General features: G+C 45.0%; 2 protein-coding genes across 3 annotated transcripts in view; both read left to right on the forward strand.

The window, feature by feature from the left end:
* The first annotated feature begins 967 nt into the window (after positions 1-967).
* On the forward strand, positions 968-3176 carry LOC120041148 (ictacalcin-like). Its single transcript, XM_038986106.1, has 3 exons — positions 968-1035; positions 2221-2363; positions 2808-3176. Exons 2-3 carry the CDS (start codon positions 2226-2228, stop codon positions 2946-2948), a joined length of 279 nt encoding a protein of 92 aa, XP_038842034.1. The 5' UTR covers positions 968-1035; positions 2221-2225; the 3' UTR covers positions 2949-3176.
* A 7168-nt stretch (positions 3177-10344) lies between these two features.
* LOC120041137 (sorting nexin-27-like) overlaps positions 10345-15164 on the forward strand; it is a 42441-nt gene continuing 37621 nt past the window's right edge. For both annotated transcript variants that reach the window (XM_038986085.1, XM_038986086.1), the window contains exon 1: positions 10345-10688. In XM_038986085.1, coding sequence (XP_038842013.1) covers positions 10378-10688 — 311 coding nt within the window. In that variant the 5' untranslated portion in view covers positions 10345-10377. The remainder of the gene's footprint in view (positions 10689-15164) is intronic.

Below are 15164 nucleotides of genomic sequence, written 5' to 3' on the forward strand. Positions count from 1 at the left end.
CAATACAGCCCATGCCTCCCAGTTAAAAGCTTTGTAAAAGATGTTGGCCAAATTGTGAAGCAATTCCTATAAGTGCATCTAAGAATCTAACTTGTGACTGAAGTTAATCAAGACCAAGGAAATCGCAGGCTTTTGGGACATGTTGTTAATTATATAAATGATACTGCATGACTCACACAAACAAGCAGGGGTGTGAAGCCATGTTCATTTCCCTCTGTCAAACACATATCCTATGTAGGGAATAGGGTGCCATTTGGGACGGAGACCTGTGGTGAAATTAAATTCAAGATCTGCTGGAATACTACACTTAAATAAGTGAAATGTTTTCTCATAAAGTCTACTTTGCAATGTGCTACCTTTACTTTTTGAATGACACTCATATTACATGTAAACAACAGTATATTTACGAGTGTGTTTATCCTATCCATAAGTACAATGTAATACAAGTCTGTAGGACGTTACACTGTATGTGAACTAAACCACCAGTGCACAGTATCAATAACGTGTTGTACGTAATGCAGTGCATTAAGACATATGAGTTGGCAGATTCAATGTTAGCATCATCTAATTCATTATAAACAAGTTAAAACAGTAGGCCTATTTGGAAGCCAGTAATACATTATGGGCTTTAATACTTTGCAATCAAATGATTTCTTAAGCAAATCCATTCTCTGTAAACGTACAATACAACTAAAGAATACTGGTCATAAGCTCAAAGTAAGCATCATCTAAATGCATTGTTTCACCTGTATTGTGAAAGGGCAGTGAATTCTAAATGTATTGTATTGCATCTAAAGTCAAGGGGAATTAATGGTTGGATATGATAAATGAATGAGGAGAATAGTTGAAGAGTAAAATAGTTAATGTACCAGAGAAAGCGAAAGAGAGAGAGGGAAGAGAATGTATGGAACAAAAGAGGGAGGGATGGAGGGTGTGGCGATGCATAAAACATCTCTTACATCCCAACCTCCACCACTCTCTCACACTCACTTCTTCCTTTGCTTTCTCATTCCCTACAATTCTTCCTACATCTCGGTGAGTAGTAACTTTAATCTTGGTTTTCTTAATTGTGCTCCCTAATGTTTAAACTTCAATGTTACTGTAGTGGTTTTAAATGTAATCCCTGTTTAGTATGTTTTGTTTTGTGCACTTACATTTTTCTCTTGGTTTTTGGATTTAACCCTTCGCTCACTTGACTTCTGTTTCAGAGTTTTGCACTTTTAAACAAAATGTCCTTCTTTGGTTCCAAATGTGGTTGATTTTATTATGAGGAATTGATTCTGTAACAGAGGCTTGCAAACCAGTCATTCTGTACCAATGTGTTTTGCATTGTGGAGGACAGGTTGGGTTTAACTTATCGCTGTGTGTACTAGTCAGTAGTTGTAATATCGCAGCAGTTTGTGGTTCTCCTATTCTCATTCCCTTTTCCTTACTCTCCCTTCTTTCATTATTTCCTTCGCTCTCTGTCTCATCTGGCTAACATTCCCTTGGCTCTACCCTTCGCTCCCTCAGCCACATCCTCAAGAGTACACACACACACACACACACACACACACACACACACACACACACACACACACACACACACACACACACACACACACACACACACACACACACACAGGAAGACAAGAAGATTAAAGAAGTGACACTTGGGGTAAACACACAGCATATGGAAAAATATGGTGGGGTGTTATTCAGTAGAAGAGTAATCCACAGATGGGATTTGCCCAGACCATTACATGTTTCCTCATCTGGAGCCATGTTAATTACCAGGAGAGCATGGCGTTGCCATAACAGTGCTTGTGTTTTTCACCATAGAACCTGTGGTAGAGACCATGGTTGCCTCCCAAATGGCACCCTGTTCACTATGTAGGGCTCTGGTTAAAAGTAGTGAACTATGTAGGGAATAGGGTGCTACCAATGGCTCAGAGGAAACCAGGTTTTATTTTGATTCCTTTAATTGGAAAATACAGAGAAACACACAAGAGACAAAAGCTATGATGACGAAGCTACAGTATCATGCAATGCAACAACCATATGCTTTTAGTGAATTCATTGAAATGGTTTAATGCCCCACCGAATTTAGTTTTCATACTTTGAGAGTGAAATAATAATATTCTTACCTATAGTGAGCAAGAACAGTAATGTCCAGAAATATTTTTTATTTAGTGCTTCACTAGGTTCTGTGTCCCTCTCTGTTTTCCCCTTCAACTATAGTCACCATGTCTGGGATCCAGCAGGCCATGTCTCTCCTCATCGCCTCCTTCCACAAGTACTCTGGGAAGGAGGGGGACAAGTTGACCCTCAGCAAGGCCGAGCTGAAAGAGCTGCTCCAGGCTGAACTAGGGGAGATGCTGGGGGTGAGTGAGACTGAGCATACAATTCCTAATGATCTGGGATCAGATTTTTTTTGTTGCACTACAGCAGAGGTGTCAAACTGAATTCCTGGAGGGCCATGTGTCTGCAGATTTTTGTTATTTCCTTAAATTAAGACTGAGAGATCCAGGTGAGGGCCCTCCAGGAAGTGAGTTTGACACCCCTTGCTCTAGAGGCTGGGTCAGTGATCCGTTGGGTCGGGCAAAATTGGAATGCAGGAAAGATTGGGTCCATTTTTGAATACAATAAACAATGCTTGCTAACTCCAGAAATGGCATCCCAAAATATTTAAATTCACTAAGATGTATATCACCTTTGGCCAGAAATACAGCAATGTGTTTCCATGATCAAAATAAACAGATAGAGCAATCAAGACAGTTTTCTTGTTAAGCTCCCCCTTCTTTCTTCTGCATTCTGTCTGTTTTCAGAAAGCCAGTGACAAGTCAGCAGTGGACAGAATCTTCAAGGATCTGGACTCTAACAAAGACAACACTGTTGACTTCAAGGAGTATGTCACCCTCGTGTCCTGCCTCACAGTGATGTGCAATGACTTCTTCGTAAAGAAGTAGAGCACGTACACCACCTAGTGGCCGTAATACAAAACTGCAGGAGGAGACCACTCAATTTAACAGAGATTTAACAGGGAAGAGATACATTTGGAGGACAATGACATGCAAACACAGTGAAGCAGTCTAGAGTAGTAATATTACAGTAATATATAATAGTCAGGTTGAATCTGGGAAGTTGTCCTTGTAATGCAAAGGCCATCGATAAAGAAATTAGATGAGTATGTTCCACCTGGTCTGATGTGGTGTCATTTTTTTGTGCTGCTGTCACTTCTTCATATCACATGTTTCTTACTGAGGTTTTTCTTACTAAGATTATGTTTAAAGCCATTCTTGTATGAAAATGTGCATCCATTTCACACAACGGGAAATAGTTGGGTTCCTTCTATGCATATGCAGTGGCTTAGGCCTACATGCTATTGGGTACATATGATATGAGACATCTGCCTCTGGTGAATGGTATAACTATTAAGCTAAACAAGAGATCAGTGGATCTGTTTAATCACCACCAAAGGGTTTGGTATAGCACATGTGTAACTTGTTAGACCCCTCAAGAATCAGGGCATGTGTCCTCAAACCTCTCTTTCTCTGTCTTCACTGAGAAGAGGTATCACAGGTATCACAGGTAAATGACTCTGTTCAGTCCGACACAAAAAGACAATGGAGGACAGATTTTGTATACGGCTGCAGGTAGCCTAGTGGTTAGAGCGTTGGGCCAGTAACCGAGAGGTTGCTAGATCAAATCCCTGAGCTGACAATTTAAAATCCTGTCGTTCTGCCCCTGAACAAGGCAGTTAGATCAAATCCCTGAGCTGACAAGGTAAAAATATGTTGTTCTGCCCTTGAACAAGGCAGTTAACCCACTGTTCCTAGGCTGTCATTGTAAATAAAAATTTGTTCTTTACTGACTTGCCTAGTAAAATAAAAAATACTTGGACCCTCATCAACATCTCACCAAACATATAGAATTAACTGCAAAAAAAAAACAATAGGCCTACTGCAGTGGCATGACTTTCAAAGCAATAAAAGTCTGTTGAAATGGTTCACTCCTACAGACAGTGTAGCTTGCTATGTAAAGCAAGCATCAAGGCATTCAGTTACTGTTTGATTGAATGTTAGAATGGGCAAAATGAGTGACTTTGAGTGTGTTATGATAGTCAGTGCCAGGCGTGCCGGTTCCAGTTTCTCAGAAACGTCCGGCCTCCTGGGCACGCAGGACAGGTTCTCTGGTTTACAGAGAATGGTGCTACAAACAAAAAACATCCAGTCAGCAGGGGTCCTGTGGACGAAAACAGCTTGTTGATGAGAGAGGTCAGAGGAGAATGGCAAATAATGTGGTACATCAGTGGTGGGCAGAACGCACAACTCGTCAGTCCTTTTTACTGATAGGCTTTTGCAGCGGACAACCACACCGGGTTCCACTCCTAGCCTTGGTGATATCAGAGCAAAGTATGTTGGTGCTGGGATCCTTATTATGGGTGATTTTGACCATGTTAAGGTGTGTCGGGACTGTTATCAGGAAATGGATTACAACAATTTGTTAACATTCCAACTAGACAGAATTCCATCATATACTTTGTCATTACCAACTTTGCGGACTTTTATAGTACCCCTACAACAATGTCACCTTTGGGTCTCAGTGATCATAATATTGTAGTTCTGTCACTAACACAATCATCAAGAAAGTAATTCAACCAATGAAAGAGTTAAGCATCAGAGGATGTGGCTAGTGGTTTTCCCTCATAGGAGGTTGGTGGCACCTTAATTGGGGAGGACGGGCTCGTGGTAGTAGCTGGAGGGTAATACATGAAATGGTATCAAATACATCAAACACATGGTTCCCATGGAGAGCACACAGCAGAAAACAGACAAGTTCTATAACACCCTCAATCACGCCATTGCAGCTTACTTCCCAAAACAGGTGGCTAGGATGCATGCACAGGATAAGGAGTGGATTTCATCTAGAATCAAAGAGCTGATAAAAAGCAGACAGAAAGCCTTCAGTGAAAAAGACTGGCCTTCATGGCACGCTCTGAGGAACAAAACTCAAGAGAGAGATCAAGGCAGCAAGATCAACGTTCTACCACACCGAAATCCAGAAAAACAAGAGGGAGAACCCAGCAACATGGTACCATCAAATTGAATCTCTGACCAGCAGTAAAAAGACAATTTCCATCAAAGTTGATGGGCTCGACCCAGAAAACCATTCTGCTATTGCCATTGCTACACTCTTATAAAAAAGGGTTATTCGGCTGTCCGCATAGGATAACCCTTTTTGGTTCCAGCTAGAACCCTTTTGGGTTCTATGTAGAACCCTCTGTGGAACTCCAAAAGGTTCTACCTGGAACCAAAATTCAAAAGGCACTCACATCTGAGCTATCTTTGTTGCAGGTGCATGGTAACAGTTGAACAAGATGAGAAAAAATGTGAAACCCACACACTGCTCTTGCTAGTATCACTGCTCTTTATTAAGCTTTACGTTTTGTCCTCTATCTGGAACCAAAACTTTTTTTAAAAGGGTTCTCCCATGGGGAAAGAACCCTTTTAGGTCCTAGATAGCACCTTTTTTTCTAAGAGTGTATAAATTACCAGTTTTAATCTGTCACCACATCATTACCACAACTAAAGATTTCAGACTTACATGCATTATTACCAGCTACTGTTGAACCATGGGAAATGCACATGAGACAACTCTCCGTTCAGAAAAGCCCCAGGCCTCATCATGTGAAGGTTTTGTTGCTGAATGGGTAAAACAGGATATCCAAAAGAACATCTTCAACCAACAGTTCAGCTGCTTCAAGGGTAGCTCAACCACCCACTGCCTTGTAAGCATGGCAGACCAGCTGACACCAGAAGCACTTGGGTCCTGACAGACTACAGCACGGCCTTTGATCTTGTGGATCACACCATTGCAATGAAACCTTTTGCAATTATCTGTCCGACCAGAGACCAAGGATGTTTTACTTCCTTTTCCTACCAGAGCTAGGTAACAAGATACCAAAAGACTCTATCCCAAGCACTCTCTTGTGGCTTCCCCCAGGTCACACAGCTTGGTCCAATTGTATTGTGGCTCACATCATGGTGCATCAGAGGGCACCCTCTCAAACTCCTGGACCTTTGTGGATGATCTGAACCTTTTATTTTTTAACTAGGCAAGTCAGCCTACCCCAGCCAAACCCTAACCCAGACAACACTGGGACAATTGTGCACCGCCCTGTGGGACTCCCAATCACATCCGATTGTGATACAGCCTGGAATTGAACCAGGGTCTGTAGTGAGACCTCGAGCACGGAGATGCAGTGCCTTAGATCGCTGCGCCACTCGGGAGCACAGGTCTCAACCTCATCATCCAGACCCATATTTGACATTCCCAACATATAGCAAAACCTCAATCAAGAGTGTGCAAAGCTGTCATCAAGGCAAAGGGTGGCTACTTTGAAGAATCTCAAATATATTTTGATTTGTTTAACACTTTTTTGCTTGCTACATGATTCCATATATGTTATTTCATAGTTTTGATGTCTTCACTATTATTCTACAATGTAGAAAATAGTAAAAATAAAGAAAAACCCTTGAATGAGTAGGTGTGTCCAAACTTTTGACTGATGCTGTATTTATAATAGTAGCCTAAAGACATTGAACATTAAGGGTGCATTCATAAATTCACTCTGGCGATCTACTCCGATGTGCCAGAACGCAGAATAATTTATGAATTTACGAATGCTCAACACCTGTTGAATATGGCCGGTGTCAGTAAACATTGGCAAAAAAGCGTAATTAAATTGTTGCCAGCAGCACAGTACAGTCACCAACGCTCTGGATAACATGAAAACAGCCTAACCAGCTCTGCTAGGGCGAGTAAAATGGTCAGAGTGAGGTGTTCTCTCATTTGTGTCTGGAAGTAGCTAGCAAGCTAGCCAACTTTAGCCAGTTAGCTTGATGCTTGACTGCCGTTGCAAGGCCAGAAACTCTCTGAATTTACGAACGGCCAATCAGACAATGCTCTGAATTTACAAAAGCCCAGAGGGCACTCCAGATTGAAATTACGAACACACCCTAAAATGCAGGTTCATTACCGTTTAACTGTAATTTGTGATGCTAAGTGGCCTAAAATGACTGTGATGTTTTATGGAACCCGCGGTATTGTTGAATACTCTATTTGGATTGGCTTAAAGCGCAATCTAGAGTGTAACTTCGAAATTAGAGTAAGCTTTGATATCCGTGTGACAGATTCACGGGGTACCGGTACAGAGTCAATGTGAAGGGGCACCGGTTAGTCAAAGTAATTGAGGTAATATGTACATGCAGGTAAAGTTAAAGTGACTATGCAAAGACAATAAACAGAGAATAGCAGCAGCGTAAAATGTGGTGGGGGGGGGGGGTGGGGGGGGGGGGGCAATGCAAATAGTCTGGGTAGCCATGTGATTAGCTTTTCAGGAGTCTTATGGCATGGAGGTAGAAGCTGTTGAGAAGCCTTTTGTACCTAGACTTGGCGCTCCGGTACCGCTTGCCATGCGGTAGCAGAGAAAACAGTCTATGACTGGGGTGGCTGTAGTTTTTGACAATTTTTAGGGCCTTCCTCTGACACCGCCTGGTATAGAGGTCCTGGATGGCAGGAAGCTTGGCCCCAGTGATGTACTGGGCCGTACGCACTACCCTCTGTAGTGCCTTGAGGTAGGAGGCCGAGCAGTTGCCATACCAGGCTGTGATGCAACCAGTCAGGATGCTCTCGATTGTGCAGCTGTAGAACTTCTTGAGGATCTGAGGACACATGCCAAATCTTTTCAGTCTCCCGGGGGGGGAATAGGTTTTGTCGTGCCCTCTTCACGACTGCGTTGGTGTGCTTGGACCATAAACGTTTGTATGTGATGTGGACACAAAGGAACTTGTAGCTCTCAACCTGCTCCACTACAGCCCCGTTGATGAGAATGGGGGCGTGCTCGGTCCTCCTTTTCCAGTAGTCCACAATCATCTCCTTTGTCTTGATTACATTGAGGGAGAGGTTGTTGCACCACATGGTCAGGTCTCTGACCTCCTCCCTATAGGTTGTCTCGTCATTGTCGGTGATCAGGCCTACCACTGTTGTATCATCGGCAAACTTTATGATGGTGTTGGATTTGTGCTTGGCCGTGCGGTCATGAGTGAACAGGGAGTACAGGAGGGGACAGAGCACGCACACCTGAGGGGCCCCTGTGTTGAGTGAGGATCAGCGTGGCGTATGTGTTGTTACTTACCCTTACCATCTGGCGGCGGCCCGTCAGGAAGTCCAGGATCCAATTGCAGAGGGAGGTGTTTAGTTCCAGAGTCCTTAGCTTAGTGATGAGCTTTGAGGGCACTATGGTGTTGAACGCTGAGCTGTAGTCAATGAATATCATTCTCACGTAAGTATTCCTTTTGTCCAGGTGTGAAAGGGCAGTGTGGAGTGCAATATAGATTACATCATCTGTGGATCTGTTGGGGCGGTATGCAAATTGGAGTGGGTATAGGGTTTCTGGAATAATGGTGTTGATGCCTTTCAAAGCACTTCATGGCTACAGACGTGAGGGCTATGGGTCGTTAGTCATTTAGGCAGGTTACCTTAGTGTTGTTGGGCACAAGGACTATGGTGGTCTGCTTGAAACATGTTGGTATTACAGATTCAGACAGAGAAAGGTTGAAAATGTCAGTGAAGAGACTTGTGAGTTGGTCCGCGCATGCTCAGAGTACACGTCCTGGTAATCCGTCTGGCCCTGCGGCCTTGTTAATGTTGACCTGTGTGATCGCGCTGTGGAGAGCGTGATCACACAGTCGTCTGGAACAGCTGTGCTCTCATGCACGTTTCAGTGTTACTTGCCTCGAAACGAGCATAGAAGTTATTTAGCTCGTCTGGTAGGCTGGTGTCACTGGACAGCTCTCAGCTGTGCTTCCCTTTGTAGTCCGTAATAGTTTGCAAGCCCTGCCACATCCGACGAGCATCGGAGCCGGTGTAGTACGATTCAATCTTAGTCCTGTATTGACGCTTTGCCTGTTTGATGGTTTGTCGGAGGGCATAGCGGGATTTCTTATAAGCTTCCGGGTTAGAGTCCCGCTCCTTGAAAGCGGCAGCTCTACCCTTTAGCTCAGTGTGGATGTTGCATGTAATCCATGGCTTCTGGTTGCGGTATGTACGTGTAGTTGTTTTTTTTCTCTCCATAGTGTAATGAATTCCTACTAAAGAATAGTAGGCTGATACACATTCAATACATTAGGTGGCACATGCACCTGTAACAATTTGTTTGCGTACCGCCATAATAATGAAGAAGAGCACTAGTTCATCCTTGGTGACCTCACGGGCGGCCCTTTTCCTTCCTCTCTTTTTGTGTGGTGTGAGAAAGTGCCCATTTATTATGTTGGAGATAAGTAAATAGTATATGCATATTCTGCATGTATTTCACTACTCCCCAACACCGCAAGCTAAATCTAGTTTATAGTAGGTGCTATGGCCCTGTTCTCTAAGGGGTAACAGTAGAGTAACCATTGTCTTGTGTTTCTCTTTTCCAGCCATGCCTCAGTACTACTCCTACTCCCCAGGTGTGGGATCGGGCAGTAGCAGTCTACACTCAGACTGGGGAGGGGAGGGTCACTGTTGTGCGCAGATGGGAGTACATCAGAGGGTAAATACCATCTAATCTTCTAATTTAGAAGAGGATGCTGCACTATAGCCGGGTTTAGACAGGCAGCCCAATTCAGATATTTTTTTATACTAATTGGTCTTTTGACCAATCACATTGTCTTTTCACATTAGATCTTTTTCAGAGCTGAGCTGATTGGTCAAAATGCCAATTTAGTGAACATTTTGCATCAGAATTGGTCTCCCTGTCAAGACTATGACCATCAAAAATAAAGCACATCTAGAGGATGTTCACTAACTGGCTTGAAATTGAATTTAGTAGTAATGTGAGAGCATTTACTCACACCTGTATCCATATTTACAAATAATTTTGCATTTATTAAAAAAAATTAAAAATGCAATTCAAGAGGTTGTGTGTGGATAGTAAATTATACTTGTACATTGTTTTGTTTTGAGTTGTACTCACAAATGTGTCTCCCCATATCTCCGTATGGGGTCTCGTGATGCGATCGAGGGGTGGATTAATAACAAGGAGCTTGTCTGAGTGTATTTCTGAGGGAGTTATTTTACGCTGGCCGGGTTGAATTGTAATCACGTTTGCATAGGAAAACCATAGGCATTATAACCAGGGGAAAACATAATGCTTCTACGTCACTTTGGTTTTGAGCCAACTTCGCCATATAACAGTGGGGGGCACTTGGTTCACGCCCGGGAGGTGGCCCGCCCCGATTCCAAATCTTTCAGCCGGTGCAAAACACGCGTACACGGGCGAGATTAATCGAACTCTCTGTTGTTTTGAATCTGCTAGACACAGGCTGGAGGGGGTACGACTTTGAGTAGAAGATGGCGGATGTTGAAGGCGATGAAATTCGGTCGGCTCTCCTTTCGGCTTCCAGTAATGGACCCGCTGCAGGTTCGGTAGTCGGTACCGGAGGCCAAAATGCTACCCAGGTGACGTCAGGTCCACGGATGGTTAGAATTGTAAAGTCGGAATCAGGATATGGATTCAACGTTCGTGGACAAGTTAGCGAAGGAGGACAACTGCGAAGCATTAATGGGGAATTGTACGCCCCTCTTCAGCATGTCAGTGCTGTTTTGCCTGGAGGGGCGGCGGACCGAGCTGGCATATCAAAGGGTGATAGGATTCTTGAGGTGTAAGTCGGCTTTCTTTACCCATAATAGCGGTCGTTAGCTTCCTAGCTGGCATATCCACCAAGACTGGCTAGTTAACGTTAGCAAGCTAGCTATCTAGCTACGTCTAACCTAGCTAGCTAGGTTAATTGTCAACTCTACCTCAGATTTTTTAAACTAGCTAGCTAAGTTAGCTGTCCAGAGTCAATATATACTATATATAGGCAAGTATGTGGACACCCCTTTCAAATGAGTGGTTTCGGCTATTTCAGCCACACCAGTTGCTGACAGGTGTATAAAATCGAGCATATCGAGCGCACAGCCATGCAATCTCCATACACATACATTGGCAGTAGCTAGTGGCACCTGTTAAGTTCAATAGCCTTGTTAAGCATTGTACAAATCCCTACGCCTGGAGTCTGGGGAACAGTCCAACTAGTCGATTACCTATCAACTAGACTCCGTAACATCATCCTTTTCAATAGAAAGTGCAAACATAACGGCATAACATTGAGTTCTTAACAGTCAAGTCATAACAATTGAAAAGCATGACATTTTCTTTTTACTTCAGCTGTCATCTTCCTTTTTTAAATTTTTTAAATTTTTGAAATATTTTTTTTAATTAACAGACAACAAGTTAAGTCTCTTGCTTACAGAGTAAGCCTGTCCGGTGGCTTGCACAGCCGACCCACCCGTGAGTAAGTATTGGCTCTGACAGGGGTAGGATTAGGGCCACGAGCTGGAGAGTTTGGTGGGGTAGAAGCTTCACCTTCAGTTGGCTCATGTCTCAATTCTGCACCCCTTACCCTTAGGCCTGGACTGTGATCCAGCTCATCTAGGTGAGTGTATGGCATGTTCTGGTTTGTCTGCTCTGCTACGCGCAGATCCACCCGATTGCGACGATAGAGGGAGCCACCAACATCCACCAGGTAAGAACGTGGTGCAACTCTCTGTAGGCATGTGCCCAGCCTCCAAAGTCCTGTGTGGTCTCCCGGCAGCGGTTTCATCCTTATAGTTTCACCCACCTCCAGCTCTGGTAGGTCTCGAGCGGTCCGGTCGTAGAAGCACTTAGCGAGCTGCTTTCTGTGACGCAGTTTGTCCGTGACGCCAACCATGACGCAGGGCTCAAGTAGCTTGTTAGCTACGGGGATAGTAGTCTTCAGACGTCTGGACAGAAGGCGTTGTGCTGGGCTGCTGTCCATGTTTTCGGTGGGTGTGTTCCTCCACTGTAAGATCGCTTTCCATGGGTCGTTGCTGTCGCGCAAGGCCCTGCTTAACAGGTTTTTTGCAATCTTGACAGCTGATTCTGCCTTGCCATTTGCTTTTGGGTGTCTTGGAGAGGAGGTCACGTGGTCAAACTCCCATTCTGAGGCGAAACGCTTGAACTGTGCAGTGAATTGTGGGCCATTGTCCGTGATTACCTTGTCAGGCTGACCTTGCCTTGCAAACTGCGCCTTGCAGCGCTTTATGACCGTCTCTGCAGACAAGTCAGGGAGCAGTTCAATTTCCCAAAAGTCAGAATAATGATCAACGAGGAGAAGATAGTCCTTTTGTCTGTGGCTGAATAAGTCCATGCTGATGATTTGCCAGGCCCTTGTGGGCAGTTCGTGTGACATCATGGTTTCCTTTTGCTGTTCATGAGCGTACTCGTTGCATGTGGTACAGTTGCTGACAAAGTCTTTAATTTCTGCTTGCATGTTTGGCCAGTATAATGTTTCACGAGCCTGACGGTAGCATGCGTCACCTCCAACGTGACTGGAGTGTATGCGGGTAAGCATCTCTGGACGTAGTGATTTGGGAATAATGACCTTCTGACCTCTGAACAAGATGCCATTTTGCACACTGATCTCATCTCGAAAGGTCCAGTATTCTCTCACTGTGAAAGGTGTCTCCTCTTTCAGATATGGCCAACCTGCGAGAGCCATGGACTTCAGTGACTGTAGGTGTTCGTCCTTGTCAGTATGTTGCCTGATCTGGGCTAGGCGGTGATCTGTCACGTTTAAGTAGTCTGCCTGATTGATCTGTTGAACATCTTGTTGTTCCTGCTGTAGCGAACAGATGGCCTGCCGCTGATAGGCAGTGCCTCTACCTGTACATTGTGCTGTTGCCCTGCTCAGTGTGTCGCTGATGTACATCTCAGGTCCTGGCTTGTAAATGACCTTCAGGCTGTAGTTTTGCAGAGTCAGGAGCATACTTTGAAGCCTCTTGGGCGCGTTGAGGAGAGGTTTACTGAATATGGCAATGAGTGGTTTGTGGTCAGTTTCAGCGGTGACCAGCTCTCGACCATATAAGTAGTGATGGAATCGCTGGCAGGAGAAGACGATGCTGAGGCACTCTTTCTCAATTTGTGCATAGTTTTGTTCGGTGGGGGTGAGCGCTCTCGAGGCAAACGCAACGGGCTGGCCTTCCTGCATAAGGCAGCATCCAAGTCCCCTTTGGCTAGAGTCGCTCTGGATTGTGACAGGCTTCGTGACGTCGTAGTAGCGCAACACTGGCATGGATGAAGCCAGAGATTTCATCTCCTGCACTGCGGCCTCGTGCTTGGGTAGCCAGTGCCATGGTGTGTCTTTGTCCAGCAACCGGCGCAGAGGCTCACAGACTGCTGATAGGTGTGGCATGAACTTTGCAAGATAGTTTGCAAAGCCGATGAGACGCTGTACTCCTTTTGCATCAGACGGGTTTGGCATGTCGAGGATCGCTTGGACCTTGTCTGGGTCCGGCTTCAGGCCTTTTGCCGAGAGAATGTGGCCATGGAAGTGGACGTCTTTCACCTTGAACTGCAGCTTCTTCAGGCCAAGACGAAGCTTAACTGATCGGCAGCGCTCCATCAGTGCCAGGAGCTTCACATCGTGGTCGCGTTCTGCTTCTTCGTCTGTTTCACCACAGCCTACGATCAGGATATCATCGGCGATGGGTTCAATGCCCTTGAGCCCAGCCAGTAACTCGTGCTGCTTGCGTTGGTATACCTCAGGCGCCACTGAGACACCAAACGGGAGCTTGAGCCAGCGTTTCCGACCCCAGGGGGTCCAGAAGGTAGTCATGAAGCTGCTTTCTTCGTCCAGCTTGCATTGAAGGAATGCATCTCGGGCATCCACCAAGGTGAAAATCCTGGCCTTGGGAAGCTTATAGAGGACATCCTCTAGTGTCGGCATGATGTAGTGGGATCGTTTCAGTGCTTGGTTCAGATGCTTTGGGTCGATGCAGACCCTCAGCTTCTCTGGTTTTTTCACTATGACCATATTGCTGATCCAGTCAGTTGGTTCAGTCACAGATGTCATGTGGCCATCGGCCTCATACTTGTCCAGCTGGGCCTTCACAGCCACTTTCATTGCAATGGGCACATTGCGAGGAGCACACTGGACTGGAGTAATGCTCTCATCCACTTCAAAGTGTACCTCCCCAGGCACTGATTCAACGGGCATGTTGAATACATCGTCATATCTGCTGAGTAGTTGTTCTTTGGACAGGGGTCCATGCTGGACATGATCCACAATGTGCAGGTCATTTGGTACAGTGAACTGCATCAGTCCCAGGCGTTCGCATGTAGAGCCTGAGAGGAGAGGATTTTGACTGGTTTTCACAATCTCGAACTCCAGCTTGTGTTTGCGTCCCCGAATAACACATTCGGTCTCAAAGGTGCCCATAGAGCTCATTAGTTCTCCTGAGTACAGCTTTAGTCTAGTATCGCTGGGAAATAGATGTGTGTCAGGTGCCAGATTGATTTTGTCTTTGTAGCTCATTACGTTGCATGTAGCACCCGAATCCAGTTGACATTGTTGTTGCTTGTTGTGTAATCGTAGTGTCACAAACCATTTCTTCCCTCTTGAGTGTACAGCCCCAATGGATTCATGCATGTAAATGTCACTTTCACTGTTCAGCTCTGAACATTGAGTAACATCATCAACACAGTGAATCTTGCCCTCACTCACCCTTCTTTTGCTTTTGAGACACACTTTTGCAAAGTGATTATTAGTTCCACAAGCTCTGCATGGTTTTCCATAGGCCGGGCAGTGCTCTTTGCCACGTGTGTGTGTATTCCCACAGTATTTACATGCTACGGGGCTCTCTGTGTTCACCGTTCGTGGTGAATTACTCTGCCTCGATTGGTTTTGTCTGAATGTCTGCCTAGCAACAGCGTGAACAGTATCAACGTCGGAGCGTGGGGTTTCCGTTTCCATTGCTCTCATTCTCATGTCAGTGACTTCAGCAGTGCGGCACATTTCGATGGCAGTTACTAATGTTAAGCCTCTCTCTCTCAGTAGACGCCGGCGCGTATTCTCATTTGCAATTCCCAGTACTATTTTGTCACGAATCAGTTCATCTTTCAATCCCCCGTATTCACAAGTGGCGGATTTCTCTCTCAAACGGGTTACAAAGTTGTGTACTGACTCACCCTCTTCCTGTTTGCAGCTTCCGAAAACGAACCGCTCGTAAATTACGTTTCTGGCGGGTTTGAAGTAATTCTCCAATGCATCCAATATAGCCTTTGCATCACACTG

The sequence above is a fragment of the Salvelinus namaycush genome, unplaced genomic scaffold (genome assembly GCF_016432855.1).
Source record: "Salvelinus namaycush isolate Seneca unplaced genomic scaffold, SaNama_1.0 Scaffold41, whole genome shotgun sequence".
NCBI classification, from domain to species: Eukaryota; Metazoa; Chordata; class Actinopteri; order Salmoniformes; family Salmonidae; genus Salvelinus; species Salvelinus namaycush.